At 56.6% G+C, this 16,162-nt stretch overlaps 1 protein-coding gene across 1 annotated transcript in view; it reads right to left on the bottom strand.

The window, feature by feature from the left end:
- LOC117009733 (uncharacterized serine/threonine-protein kinase SBK3-like) overlaps positions 1-16,162 on the bottom strand; it is a 29,157-nt gene that overhangs the window by 9,719 nt on the left and 3,276 nt on the right. The window contains exons 2-3 of the mRNA XM_033084051.2: positions 6,926-7,142; positions 5,486-5,688 (exon numbers count right to left, since the gene is read on the bottom strand). Coding sequence (XP_032939942.1) covers positions 5,486-5,688; positions 6,926-7,142 — 420 coding nt within the window. The remainder of the gene's footprint in view (positions 1-5,485; positions 5,689-6,925; positions 7,143-16,162) is intronic.

Below are 16,162 nucleotides of genomic sequence, written 5' to 3'. Positions count from 1 at the left end.
TCCCGGTGTCCCCAGCTGTCCCTGGGGGTGGCCCAGGTGTCTCCATGGGGGGCCCGGGTGTCCCCAAGGGTCCCCAAGAGGGGTCCAGGTGTCCCCAGGGTCCCCAGGGGTCCCCCAGCTGTCCCCAAGAGGGACCCAGATGGCCCTGAATGTCCCCAAGTGTCCCCAAGGGTGCCCCAAGAGTGGCCCTGCTGTCCCCAGGGTCCCCCAGCTGTCCCAGGCTGTCCCCAGCTGTCCCCAGGGTCCCCAAGGGTCCTCAGCTGTCCCCAAGAGGGGCTCAGATGCTTCCAAGTGTTCCAAAGTGTCCCCAGGCTGTCCCCAGCTGTCCCCAGGGGTGTCCCAAGGGTCCACCACCTGTCCCCAGCTGTCCCCAGGGTCCCCCACCTGTCCTCAAGGGTCCTCAAGGGTCTCCCTGTCCCCAAGTTGTCCCCAGGGTCCCCCAGCTGTCCCCAGGTGTCTCACCTGTGTGCCGGCCGCTGTCGCTGCCGCTGTCGCTGTCCCCAGGTGTCCGCAGTGTCCCCCCCGTGTCCCCGCTGTCCCCGTGTCCCCCCTGGTGGCCCCCGGCTGTGACTCAGAGTTTCCCGTGGCCCCGCCGAGCTCTGTCACCTGCGCGGTGACACCGCGGGGACACCGCGGGGCCGGGGGGGGGGGGGACACGGCCAAAGATGGGCACGGGGACAGGGGGGGGACACGGGGGGGACACGGGGGGGTCAGAGGGACACGGGGGGGACACGAGGGGGACACGGGGGGACACGGGGGGGACAGGGGGGGTCAAATGGACAAGGAGGGGACAGAGGGACACGGGGGGGGGACAAAGAGGGGGACAGAAGAGGTGGGGGGAGACTGGGAGACAACGGGGGGACTGGGATGAACTGGGAGGGAGTCTGGGAACACTGGGATATACTGGGAGGGGAGTTGGGGGCACTGGGATGTACTGGGATATACTGGGAGGGACTGGGAGGGGATCTGGGGGCACTGGGATATACTGGGATATACTGGGATATACTGGGAGAACATCCCTGGGGGTGCATGGAGCTGTACTGGACCCTACTGGGACCATACTGGGAATCACTGGGGCCATACTGGGCCATCCAATTTATTCCAGTTTATCCCAGTCCCTCCCAGTTTATCCCAGTGCTCCCCAGTCCCTCTCAGTCCCCCGCAGTCCCTCCCAGTTTTTCCCAGTCCCTCCCAGTTTATCCCAGTCCCTCTCAGTTCCCCCCAGTCCCTCCCAGTTTATCCCAGTTCCCCTCCCAGTTTATCCCAGTCCCTCCCAGTCCCTCCCAGTTCCCCTCCCCCCCGCCCCTCCCCCCCCGCACCTGCTCCCGCACCTGTCGCGCTCGCTGCCCCTCCCCGGTAATTAATGCCCAACGCTAATTAACCCCTGAGGGCAGCGTCTCATCCCCGCTAATTAATCATTGCCGGCTAATTACTCATTCCTCAGGGCAATTAATCATTGCCGGGTAATTAATCATTGCCAGGTAATTAATCATTCCTCAGGGTAATCAATCATTCCTGGTAATTAATAATGTCCGGTAATTAATCATTCTCAGGTAATTAATCATTGCCGGGTAATTAATCACTCCCAGGGAAATTAATCACTCCCAGGGTAATTAATCATTGCCGGGTTATTAATCCTTGCCGCTAATCAACCCTGCCGCTAATTAACCCCTGAGGGCAGCTCCTCATCCCTGCTAATTAATCATTGCCGGGTAATGAATCATTCCTCAGGGTAATTAATCATTCCTGGTAATTAATAATGTCCGATAATTAATCATTGCCGGCTAATTAATCATTGCCGGGTAATTAATCATCCCCGCTAATTAATCATTGCCGGGTAATTAATCATTCCTCAGGGTAATCAATCATTCTTGGTAATTAATAATGTCCGGTAATTAATCACTGCCAGGTAATTAATCATTACCGGGTAATTAATCCCTCCCAGGGTAATTAATCACTCCCAGGGTAATTAATCATTGCTGGGTAATTAATCATGTCCGGTAATTAATCATTTCAGGTAATTAATCATTTCCGGTAATTAATCATTGCCGGGTAATTAATCATTCCTCAGGGTAATTAATCATTCCTCGGTAATTAATAATTCCTGGTCATTAATCATTCCCGCTAATTAATAATTCCCCGCTAATTAATCATTCCCCACGGTTATTACACATTCCCGCTAATTAATAATACCTTCTCGGTAATTAAAACATCCCCGAGTAATTAATCACAGCCCCGGTAATTAAACATTCCCACTAATTAAATATTCCCTGTAATTAATCACTCCTCAGGGTAATGAATCAATCACTCCCAGGGTCATTAATCACTCCCAGGGTAATTAATCATTCCCGGTAATCAATCCCGTAATTAATCACTCCCAGTAATTAATCACTCCTCAGGGTAATGAATCAATCACTCGCACGGTAATGAATCACTCCCGGTAATCAATCCCCGTAATTAATCACCGCTAATTAGTGCAGGCACAGGTGGCCGGGGGGGCGGAATTCCTCCCGGGGCACAGCTGGGAGCGGGCCCGGGCTCCCAGTACGGACCAGTATGGACCAGTTCAGACCAGTTCAGACCAGTTCAGACCAGTACAGACCAGTACAGACTGGAACAGACCAGTATAGAACAGTATGGAACAGTACAGACCCGTACAGACCAGTTCAGACCAGTTCAAACCAGTTCAAACCAGTTCAAACCGGTTCAAACCAGTTCAGACCACTTCAGCCCAGTGCTCCCAGTTTAAACTAGTTCAGACCCAATTTTCCCCAATTTTCCACATTTTTATCCCAATTTCCCATTTCCCCCCAATTTTCCCCCAATTTTTTTCCCAATTTTTCCCAATTTTTTCCCATTTCCCCCCAATTTTTTCCCAATTTTCCCTCCTCTCCCCCACCCTGCCAGACTCAAAACAAAAACAAAAAACAAAAAAAAAAAAAAAAAGAAAAAAAATCCCGGGAATTTTATTGGATTTGGGATCTCCAGGTGGGCACAGGTGACCCCTCCAGGTGTGTCCAACACCTGTCCAGGTGTTCTTGGCTCCCTCCAGGTGTGTCCAACACCTGTCCAGGTGTTCTTGGCTCCATCCCAGGTGTGTCCAACACCTGTCCAGGTGTTCTTGGTCCATCCCAGGTGTGTCCAACACCTGTCCAGGTGTTCTGGGCTCCCTCCAGGTGTGTCCAGCACCTGTCCAGGTGCTTCCAGCTCGTTCCAGATGTTCCCAGTCCATCTCCAGGTGTTTCCCTCACCTGTCCAGGTGTTTCTCTCCCGTTCCCAGGTGTTTCTATCCCATCTCCAGGTGTTTCCATCTCACCTGTCCAGGTGTTCCTATCCCACCTCCAGGTGTTTCCCTCACCTGTCCAGGTGTCTCTATCTCACCTCCAGGTGTTTGTATCCAACCTCCAGGTGTTTCCCTCACCTGTCCAGGTGTCCCCACCTCACTGCTGGGGAGCCTGGAGTCACCTGTGGGGCTCACCTGGCCACTCCCACTCTCACCTGAGGGGTATCCCTGACTTCTCACCCCCTCACCTGCAGGGCTCTCACCTGCAGAGCTCACCTGGCTGATCTCACCTGCAGAACTCACCTGGCTGACCTCACCTGCAGAGCTCACCTGTCCCTCCTCACCTGCAGAGCTCACCTGGCTGATCTCACCTGCCAAGCTCACCTGTTCCCCCTCATCTGCAGAGCTCACCTGTTCCCCCTCATCTGCAGAGCTCACCTGTCCCTCCTCACCTGCAGAGCTCACCTGGCCACTCCCACCTGCAGAACTCACCTGGTTGATCTCTCCTGCAAAGCTCACCTCTCTCTCCTCACCTGCCAAGCTCACCTGTTCCCCCTCATCTGCAGAGCTCACCTGTTCCTCCTCACCTGCAGAACTCACCTGTCCCTCCTCATCTGCAGAGCTCACCTGGCCGCTCCCACTCTGACCTGAGGACGACCCCTGCCCGCTCCCCCCTTCCTCCGCTGCACTCACCTGCTCCCCCTCACCTGCAGAGCTCACCTGTTCCCCCTCATCTGCAGAGCTCACCTGCTCCCCCTCACCTGCAGAACTCACCTGCTCCTCCTCACCTGCAGAACTCACCTGCCCCGCCTCACCTGCAGAGCTCACCTGCCCCCCCTCACCTGCCCACTGCCCACCCAGGTACCTGAGCACCTCCCCGGGCGGACACCTCCGCCCAGGTAAGGGGTGCAACAACCCCCTCAACATCCTCAGCGCCGCCTCCCCCAACCCCTCCAGGTGCGCGGCGGCCTGGGCGGGGCCTCACCTGCGCAGGTGCGGCCGTGCCAGGTGCGGAAGCGGCGGAAGGCGGGGTCGGAGCGCGCAGGTGAGCTCCAGGGGAAGCGGCCGGTGAGCAGCGCGAAGAGCAGCACGCCGAACGCCCAGGTGTCCAGCGCGGGCTCCAGCCGCAGCCGCGCCTCACCTGCGCGCAGGTGCCACAGCTCAGGTGCGGCGTAAGGGGCGGGGCTGCGCGCCGGCCGCACCTGCCAGCCCAGCACGCGCGTCAGGCCGAAGTCGCCGAGCTTGACCAGGTGACACTCGCGGTCGAAGGCCAGGACGTTGTCCAGCTTCAGGTCGCGGTGCACCAGGGCGTGGCCGTGCAGGTAAGACAGGGCGGACGATACCTGGGCGGCGCAGCGCTTCACCTGCGGCTCCGGGAGACCCACCTGGGGATGGGGGACACACCTGGGGTCACACCTGGGGACAGGTAACACACCGGGGGTCACCTGAAGTCATACCTGGGGACAGGTAACATACCCGGGGTCATACCTGGGGATGGGACACACCTGGGGTCACACCTGGGGTCACACCTGGGGGCAGGTAACACACCTGGGGTCACCTGAGGTCACACCTGGGGACAGGTGACACACCTGGGGTCACACCTGGGGACAGGTGACACACCTGGGGTCACACTTGGGGACATGTAACACACCTGGGGTCATACCTGGGGATGGGACACACCTGGGGTCACACCTGGGGTCACACCTGGGGACAGGTAACACACCTGGTGTCACCTGTGAATCACCTGCGGGTCCGGGAGACCCACCTGGGGACAGGTAACACACCCGGGGTCACACCTGGGGTCATTGTGAGGGACAGTGATTCACCTGCGTCTCTGGGAGACACACCTGGGGACAGGTAACACACCTGGGGACAGGTAATGCACCTGGGGTCACACCTGGGGACACTCAGCACTGTCACCCCACCATTGCGGTCACCTGAGAGGTTACCTGGGCACACCTGTACACACTTGTGCACACCTGTCCCACTCACCTGTGACTCATCCGTCTGACGCCTGTCCTCACCTGTCCCTCTCCTGCACACACTTGTGCACACCTGTCCCTCACCTGTCTCACACCTGTTCTCACCTGTCCCCACCTGTCCCACCTGTCGCACACCTCTCCCACACCTAGTCCCACCTGTCCTCACCTGTTCTCACCTGTCTCACACCTGTCCCTCACCTGTCCCTCACCTGTGACTCACCCCAGGTGTGAGGAGGCCGCACAGGTCCCCGGCAGGTGCGAGCTCCTGGGCGAAGCCGAACTCCGTGGGGGTCTCGAAGGCGAGCGGCAGCACCTGGACACAGGTGAGCGCCCCCCGCAGGCACAGGTGAGTGCAGAACTCCCGCAGGAAGCCGCACCTGGCCGTGCGCTCCTTGGACAGCAGCTTCAGCGCCACGCGCGCACCTGAGACAGGTAAAGCACACCTGAGACAGGTAACAGTGCACCTGAGACAGGTAACAGCGCACCTGAGACAGGGAACAGCGCACCTGAGACAGGGAACAGCGCACCTGAGACAGGGACAGAGACACCTGGGACAGGTAACACACCTGGGACAGGTAACACACCCGGGTGAGGGACAGACACACCTGGGTGAGGGACAGACACACCTGGGACAGGTAACAGCGCACCTGGGACAGGGAACACACCTGCGACAGGGACAGACACACCTGAGACAGGGACAGGCACACCTGCACAGGTAACAGCGCACCTGACACAGGTAACACACCTGCACAGGTAACAGCACACCTGGGTCAGCTGGGACAGGGAACACACCTGGGACAGGTAATGCATCTGGGGACAGAGACAGAGACACCTGGACAGGTAACACACCTGGATCAGATGGGACAGGGAACACACCTGGGACAGGGAACACACCTGAGTCAGGGACAGACACACCTGCACAGGTAGCACACCTGGATCAGATGGGACAGGGAATGTACCTGGGGGCACGTAACACACCTGGAGACAGGAAACACCTGGGAACAGGGACAGGTAACACACCTGGGTGAGGTAATGCATCTGGGGACAGAGACAGACACACCTGGGACAGGTAACACACCTGGAGACAGGGACTGACACACCTGGGACACCTGAGAGAGAGTGATACACCTGGGGACAGGTTACACACCTGGGCAACCCTAGGGGAGAATGACCCTGGTGACCCCCAGGTGTGTCTGTGGCTATCCCCAGGTGTGTCCAGGTGTATCCCAGGTGTGTCTGTGGATATTCCCAGGTGTGCCCAGGTGCCCCCAGGTGTGCTGTAGCTGTACCCAGGTGTGCCCAGGTGTGTCCAGGTGTATCCCAGGTGTGTCTGTGGATATTCCCAGGTGTGTCCAGGTGTATCCCAGGTGTGCCCAGGTGTGTCCAGGTGTATCCCAGGTGTGCCTGTGGCTATCCCCAGGTGTGCCCAGGTGTGTCTGTGGATATTCCCAGGTGTGCCCAGGAGTGCCCAGGTGTGCCCACGTGTGTCCAGGTGTGTCCCAGGTGTGCCTGTGGCTATTCCCAGGTGTGCCCAGCTGTGCCCAGGTGTGTCTGTGATGTCCCGAGGTGTGACCAGGTTTGCCCAGGTGTGTCCAGGTGTCCCCAGGTGTGTCTGTGGATATTCCCAGGTGCTCCCAGGTGCCCCCAGGTGCGCTCTCACCTCCATCCCGGGGCTCGGCCAGCAGCACCCGGCCGTAGGAGCCGCTGCCCAGTTCTCCCAGTACGGCCCAGTCCTGCTCCAGTTCCCGCTGGGGCAGCTCCCGCGCCGTGCGCGCCATCAGCGCCTGCAGGAGGCGCTCCTGAGCCTCTGCCACCTGCTCCTCATCCTCATCTTCATCTTCATCATCCTCGGGGGCCTCCAGGGGAGCCTCCATGGCCTGCAAACCAGTACGGACCAGTATGGACCAGTATAGACCAGTATGGATCAGTATAACCCAGTATATTCCAGTACGGACCAGTATAACCCAGTATAACCCAGCCCAGTTCCATCACCTTCACCCTCAGGGGCCTCCAGGGGAGCCTGCATGGCCTGTACCAGTACGGACCAGTATAACCCAGTATGGACCAGTATGGACCAGTATAACCCAGTATAGACCAGTACAGACCAGTACAGCCCAGTATGGACCAGTATAACCCAGTATATTCCAGTAAAGACCAGTATAACCAGTATGGACCACTATAAACCAGTATGGACCAGTATGGACCAGTAGTGACCAGTATGGATCAGTATAACCCACTATAGACCAGTATGGATCAGTATAACCCAGTATAACCCAGCCCAGTTCCATCACCTTCATCCTCAGGGGCCTCTGATGGAACCTGAATGGCCTGCACCAGTATGGACCAGTATGGACCAGTATGGACCAGTATAAATTGCTATGGACCAGTATGGACCAGTACAGACCAGTATAACCCAGTATGGATCAGTATGGCCCAGTATAACCCACTAGTGACCAGTACAGACCAGTATAACCCAGTATGGACCAGTACAGACCAGTATAACCCAGTATAACCCAGTATGGACCAGTACAGACCAGTATAACCCAGTATGGACCAGTATGACCCACTAGTGACCAGTACGGACCAGTATAACCCAGTATGGATCAGTACAGACCAGTATAACCCAGTATATTCCAGTACAGACCAGTATAAACCAGTATAACCCAGTCCCGTTCCATCACCTTCATCCTCACAGGCCTCTGATGGAGTCTGAATGGCCTGCACCAGTATGGACCAGTACAGACCAGTATAACCCAGTATGGACCAGTACGGACCAATATAACCCAGTATGGACCAGTATAACCCAGTATATTCCAGTACAGACCAGTATAGCCCAGTATGGACCAGTATAACCAAAATGGACCAGTATGGACCAGTATAACCCAGTATATTCCAGTACAGACCAGTATAAACTAGTAAAACCCAGTAAAACCCAGTATAAACCAGTCTCAGTGTCCCTCCCTGCCAGTGCCACCTCTCCCGGTGTTCCCAATGTCCCCTCCCCCCGTCCCCCCAGTGCCACCAGTGCCACCTGTCACCGTGGCCCCCGTGCCCCCAGTGTCCCCTCCCCCCTCCCCCCCAGTGCCACCTGTCCCCAATGTCCCCTCCCCCCCGGTGCCACCTGTCACCGTGCCCCCAGTGCCACCAGTCCCAGTGTCCCCAATGTCCCTCCCCCCGGGTGCCACCTGTCACCGCGCCCCCAGTGCCCCCAGTGCCACCAGTGTCCCCTCCCCCCCCGGTGCCAGCAGTGCCACCTGTCCCGGTGCCCCCAGTGCCACCAGTCCCAGTGCCCCCAATGTCCCCTCCCCCACAGTGCCACCTGTCCCAATGTCCCCTCCCCCCCTCCCCCACCCGGTGCCACCTGTCCCGGTGTCCCCAGCTGTCCCTGGGGGTGGCCCAGGTGTCTCCATGGGGGTCCCGGGTGTCCCCAAGGGTCCCCAAGAGGGGTCCAGGTGTCTCCAGGGTCCCCAGGGGTCCCCCAGCTGTCCCCGTGAGGGGCCCGGATGGCCCTGAATGTCCCCAAGTGTCCCCAAGGGTGCCCCAAGAGTGGCCCTTCTGTCCCCAGGGTCCCCCAGCTGTCCCAGGCTGTCCCCAGCTGTCCCCAGGGTCCCCAAGGGTCCCTCAGCTGTCCCCAAGAGGGGCTCAGATGCTTCCAAGTGTTCCAAAGTGTCCCCAGGTTGTCCCCAGCTGTCCCCGGGGGTGTCCCAAGAGCCCCCCAGCTGTCCCCAGGGTCCCCCATGTCCCCACTGTCCCAATGTCCCCAAGGGTGCCCCAAGGGTCCACCACCTGTCCCCAGCTGTCCCCAGGGTCCCCACCTGTCCCCAGGGTCCTCAAGGGTCTCCCAGCTGTCCCCAAGTTGTCCCCAGGGTCCCCCAGCTGTCCCCAGGTGTCTCACCTGTGTGCCGGCCGCTGTCGCTGCCGCTGTCGCTGTCCCCAGGTGTCCGCAGTGTCCCCCCCGTGTCCCCGCTGTCCCCGTGTCCCCCCTGGTGGCCCCCGGCTGTGACTCAGAGTTTCCCGTGGCCCCGCCGGGCTCTGTCACCTGCGCGGTGACACCGCGGGGACACCGCGGGGACGGGGGGGGGACACGGCCAAAGATGGGCACGGGGACAGGGGGGGGACACGGGGGGGACACGGGGGGGTCAAATGGACAAGGAGGGGACAGGAGGGGGGACAGGGGACACGGGGGGGGTCAAATGGACAAGGAGGGGACACGGGGGGGGACACGGGGGGGGTCAGAGGGACAAGGAGGGGACAGGGAGGGGACAGGGGGACACGGGGGGGGTCAGAGGACACGGGGGGGGACACGGGGACTGGGTCAGGAGGGGACGGAGGGGACAGAGGGACACGGGGAGGACAGGGAGGGTACAGGGGGACACGGGGGGACATGGGGGGGACACGGGGAGGGTCAAATAGACAAGGAGGGGACAGAGGGGGACAGGGAGGGGACACGGGGGGGGACACAGGGGGGGTCAAATGGACAAGGAGGGGACAGAGGGGACACGGGAGGGGACAAAAGGGGGGACAGAAGAGGTGGGGGGAGACTGGGACAACGGGGGGGACTGGGATGAACTGGGAGGGAGTCTGGGAACACTGGGATATACTGGGAGGGGATTTGGGGGCACTGGGGTGTACTTGGATATACTGGGAGGGACTGGGAGGGGAGTTGGGGGCACTGGGATATACTGGGAGGGGATTTGGGGGCACTGGGGTGTACTGGGATATACTGGGAGGGACTGGAAGGGGATTTGGGGGCAGTGGGATATACTGGGATATACTGGGATATACTGGGAGAACATCCCTGGGGGTGCATGGAGCTGTACTGGACCATACCGGGACCATACTGGGAATCACTGGGGCCATACTGGGAGCCAGGTGGGCTCTACTGGGGCCATACTGGGAATCACTGGGGCCATACTGGGCCATCCAATTTATTCCAGTTTATCCCAGTCCCTCCCAGTTCCCCCCAGTCCCTCCCAGTTTATCCCAGTCCCTCTCAGTTCCCCCCAGTCCATCCCAGTCTCCCCCACTCCCTCCCAGTTTATCCCAGTTTATCCCAGTCCGTCCCAGTTTATCCCAGTCCCTTTCAGTCCCCCCCAGTTCCCCTCCCAGTTTATCCCAGTCCCTCCCAGTTTATCCCAGTCCCTCCCAGTTCCCCTCCCCCCGCCCCTCCCCCCCGCACCTGCTCCCGCACCTGTCGCGCTCGCTGCCCCTCCCCGGTAATTAATGCCCAACGCTAATTAACCCCTGAGGGCAGCGTCTCATCCCCGCTAATTAATTATCCCCGGGTAATTAATCATTCCTCAGGGCAATTAATCATTGCCGGGTAATTACTCATTGCCAGGTAATTAATCATTCCTCAGGGTAATCAATCATTCTTGGTAATTAATAATGTCCGGTAATTAATCATTGCTGGGTAATTAATCATTGCTGGGTAATTAATCATTGCCAGGTAATTAATAATGTCCGGTAATTAATCTTTGCCGGGTAATTAATCATGCTCGGTAATTAATCCCCGCCGCTAATTAACCCCGGCCGCTAATTAACCCCTGAGGGCAACTCCTCATCCCTGCTAATTAATCATTGCCGGGTAATTAATCACTCCCAGGGTAATTAATCACTCCCAGGGTAATTAATCATTGCTGGGTAATTAATCATGTCCGGTAATCAATCATCTCAGGTAATTAATCATTTCAGGTAATTAATCATTGTCGGGTAATTAATCCCCGCCGCTAATTAACCCCTGAGGGCAGCTCCTCATCCCTGCTAATTAATCATTGCCGAGTAATTAATCATTCCTCGCTAATTAATAATTCCTGGTCATTAATCATTCCTGCTAATTAATAATTCCCCGCTAATTAATCATTCCCCACGGTTATTACACATTCTCGCTAATTAACAATCCCTTCCCGGTAATTAAAACATTGCCGAGTAATTAATCACAGCCCCGGTAATTAAACATTCCCGGTAATTAAATATTCCCTGTAATTAATCATTCCGCAGGGTAATTAATCACTCCCAGGGTAATTAATCATTCCTCAGGGTCATTAATCACTCCCAGGGTCATTAATCATTCCTCAGGGTCATTAATCACTCCCAGGGTAATTAATCATTCCCGGTAATCAATCCCGTAATTAATCACTGCCGGTAATTAATCACTCCCAGTAATTAATCACTCCCCAGGGCAATGAATCAATCACTCCCAGGTCATTAATCACTCGCACGGTAATGAATCACTCCCGGTAATCAATCCCCGTAATTAATCACCGCTAATTAGTGCAGGCACAGGTGGCCAGGGGGGCGGAATTCCTCCCGGGGCACAGCTGGGAGCGGGCCCGGGCTCCCAGTACGGACCAGTACGGACCAGTTCAAACCAGTTCAGACCAGTACAGACTGGAACAGACCAGTACAGAACAGTATGGAACAGTACGGACCAGTACAGACCAGTTCAGACCAGTACAGACCAGTTTCAAACCAGTCAGACCAGTACAAACCAGCTCAGACCACTTAAGCCCAGTGTTCCCAGTTCAAACCAGTTCACACCAGTTCAAACCAGTTCAGACCATTTCAGACCACTTCAGCCCAGTGCTCCCAGTTTAAACCAGATCACACCAGTTCAGACCAGTTCAAACCAGTTCAAACCAGTTCACACCATTTCAGACGGGTTCAGCCCAGTGCTCCAGTTTAAACCAGTTCAAACCAGTTCACACCAGTTCAAACCAGTTCAGACCATTTCAGACCAGTTCAGCCCAGTGCTCCCAGTTCAAACCAGTTCACACCAGTTCAAACCAGTTCAGCCCAGTGCTCCCAGTCCAAACCAGTTCAAACCTGTTCAAACCAGTTCAGACCAGTACAAACCAGCTCAGACCACTTCAGCCAAGTGCTCCCTGTTTAAACCAGTTCAAACCAGTTCACACCAGTTCAAACCAGTTCACACCAGTTCAAACCAGTTCACACCAGTTCAGACTGGTTCAGCCCAGTGATCCCAGTTTAAACCAGTTCAGACCAGTACAAACAAACACTCCCAGTCCCTCCCAGTCGCTCCCAGTCGCTCCCAGTCCCTCCCAGTCCCTCCCAGTTGCCGGCCTGTCCCGGGGGGAGGGGCGCTGGCGCGGGGCCCGGGTGAGGGAGGGGCAGGGACAGGTGTGGGGGGGCCCAAAATAACCGGGGGGGAGGGAACTGGGAGGGACTGGGAGGGACTGGGATCATACTGGGGCTATACTGGGAATAACTGGGGCCATACTGGGGCTATACTGGGAATCACTGGGGCCATACTGGGAATAACTGGGACCATACCGGGAATCACTGGGGCCATACTGGGAATAACTGGGGCCATACTGGGAACCGCTGGGGCCATACTGGGAATCACTGGGACCATACTGGGAATGACTGGGGCCATACTGGGCATCACTGGGACCATACTGGGGCCTTACTGGAAAAACTGGAACTATACTGGGAACCATTGGGGCCATACTGGGAATCATTGGGACCGTACTGGGAATCAGTGGGGCCATACTGAGAATCACTGGGGCCATACTGGGAATCAGTGGGACCATACTGGGAACCACTGGAGCCATACTGGGAATGACTGGGCCATACTGGGAACCACTGGGGCCATACTGGGAATCAGTGGGGCCATACTGGGAACCACTGGGGCCATACTGGGAATCACTGGGGCCATACTGGGACCACACTGGGAATAAATGGGAACATACTGGGAATCACTGGGGCCATACTGGGAATCACTGGGGCCATACTGGGAATAACTCAGGCCATACTGGGAATCATTGGGATCATACTGGGCCATACTGGGACCACACTGGGAATCAGTGAGGCCATACTGGGAACCACTGGGGCCATACTGGGAATCACCGGGACCATACTGGGAATCACTGGGGCCATACTGGGAATCACTGGGATCATACTGGGAATCACTGGGACCATACTGGGAATCACTGGGGCCATACTGGGGCCTTACTGGGAAAAACTGGAACTATACTGGGAACCATTGGGGCCATACTGGGAATCATTGGGACCGTACTGGGAATCACTGGGGCCATACTGGGACCATATTGGGAATAACTGGAACTATACTGGGAACCATTGGGGCCATACTGGGAACCACTGGGGCCATACTGGGAATCACTGGGGCCATACTGGGACCATACTGGGAACCATTGGGGCCATACTGGGAATCACTGGGGCCATACTGGGAATCACTGGGACCATACTGGGAATAACTGGAACTATACTGGGAATCACTGGGACCATACTGGGAATCACTGGGGCCATACTGGGAATCATTGGGACCGTACTGGGAATCACTGGGGCCATACTGGGAATCACTGGGGCCATACTGGGACCATATTGGGAATAACTGGAACTATACTGGGAACCATTGGGGCCATACTGGGAACCACTGGGGCCATACTGGGAATCACTGGGGCCATACTGGGGCCATACTGGGAATCAGTGGGACCATACTGGGAACCACTGGGACCATACTGGGAACCATTGGGGCCATACTGGGAACCACTGGGGCCATAATGGGAATCACTGGGGCCATACTGGGACCATACTGGGAACCACTGGGGCCATACTGGGAATCATTGGGACCGTACTTGGAATCACTGGGACCAGACTGGGGCCATACTGGGAATAACTGGAACTATACTGGGAATCACTGGGGCCATACTGGGAATCACTGGGGCCATACTGGGAATAACTCAGGCCATACTGGGAATCACTGGGATCATACTGGGCCATACTGGGACCACACTGGGAATCAGTGAGGCCATACTGGGAACCACTGGGGCCATACTGGGAATCACTGGGGCCATACTGGGAATCACTGGGGCCATACTGGGAATCACTGGGATCATACTGGGAATCACTGGGACCATACTGGGAATCACTGGGCCATACTGGGGCCTTACTGGGAAAAACTGGAACTATACTGGGAACCAATGGTGCCATACTGGGAATAACTTGGGCCATACTGGGAATCACTGGGACCATACTGGGAATCAGTGGGGCCATACTGGGAATCACTGGGACCATACTGGGAACCACTGGGGCCATACTGGGAATCACTGGGACCATACTGGGAATCAGTGGGGCCATACTGGGAATCAGTGGGACCATACTGGGAATCAGTGGGACCATACTGGGAACCACTGGAGCCATACTGGGAATGACTGGGCCATACTGGGAATCAGTGGGGCCATACTGGGAATCACTGGGGCCATACTGGGAATCAGTGGGACCATACTGGGACCACACTGGGAATAACTGGGAACATACTGGGAATCACTGGGACCATACTGGGAACCACTGGGGCCATACTGGGAATCACTGGGACCATACTGGGAATCAGTGGGGCCATACTGGGAATCAGTGGGACCATACTGGGAATCAGTGGGACCATACTGGGAACCACTGGAGCCATACTGGGAATGACTGGGCCATACTGGGAATCAGTGGGGCCATACTGGGAATCACTGGGGCCATACTGGGAATCAGTGGGACCATACTGGGACCACACTGGGAATAACTGGGAACATACTGGGAATCACTGGGGCCATACTGGGACCATACTGGGAATCACTGGGACCATACTGGGAATGACTGGGGCCGTACTGGGCATCACTGGGACCATACTGGGGCCTTACTGGGAAAAACTGGAACTATACTGGGAACCATTGGGGCCATACTGGGAATCATTGGGACCGTACTGGAATCAGTGGGGCCATACTGAGAATCACTGGGGCCATACTGGGAATCAGTGGGACCATACTGGGAACCACTGGAGCCATACTGGGAATGACTGGGCCATACTGGGAACCACTGGGGCCATACTGGGAATCAGTGGGGCCATACTGGGAACCACTGGGGCCATACTGGGAATCACTGGGGCCATACTGGGACCACACTGGGAATAAATGGGAACATACTGGGAATCACTGGGGCCATACTGGGAATCACTGGGGCCATACTGGGAATAACTCAGGCCATACTGGGAATCATTGGGATCATACTGGGCCATACTGGGACCACACTGGGAATCAGTGAGGCCATACTGGGAACCACTGGGGCCATACTGGGAATCACCGGGACCATACTGGGAATCACTGGGGCCATACTGGGAATCACTGGGATCATACTGGGAATCACTGGGACCATACTGGGAATCACTGGGGCCATACTGGGGCCTTACTGGGAAAAACTGGAACTATACTGGGAACCATTGGGGCCATACTGGGAATCATTGGGACCGTACTGGGAATCACTGGGGCCATACTGGGACCATATTGGGAATAACTGGAACTATACTGGGAACCATTGGGGCCATACTGGGAACCACTGGGGCCATACTGGGAATCACTGGGGCCATACTGGGACCATACTGGGAACCATTGGGGCCATACTGGGAACCACTGGGGCCATACTGGGAATCACTGGGACCATACTGGGAATAACTGGAACTATACTGGGAATCACTGGGACCATACTGGGAATCACTGGGGCCATACTGGGAATCATTGGGACCGTACTGGGAATCACTGGGGCCATACTGGGAATCACTGGGGCCATACTGGGACCATATTGGGAATAACTGGAACTATACTGGGAACCATTGGGGCCATACTGGGAACCACTGGGGCCATACTGGGAATCACTGGGGCCATACTGGGGCCATACTGGGAATCAGTGGGACCATACTGGGAACCACTGGGACCATACTGGGAACCATTGGGGCCATACTGGGAACCACTGGGGCCATAATGGGAATCACTGGGGCCATACTGGGACCATACTGGGAACCACTGGGCCATACTGGGAATCATTGGGACCGTACTTGGAATCACTGGGACCAGACTGGGGCCATACTGGGAATAAC

This window comes from Catharus ustulatus, chromosome 35 (genome assembly GCF_009819885.2).
Source record: "Catharus ustulatus isolate bCatUst1 chromosome 35, bCatUst1.pri.v2, whole genome shotgun sequence".
NCBI lineage: Eukaryota > Metazoa > Chordata > Aves > Passeriformes > Turdidae > Catharus > Catharus ustulatus.
Note: the sequence above shows the minus strand (reverse complement) of the source record. Positions and strands in the feature narration are given on the sequence as shown.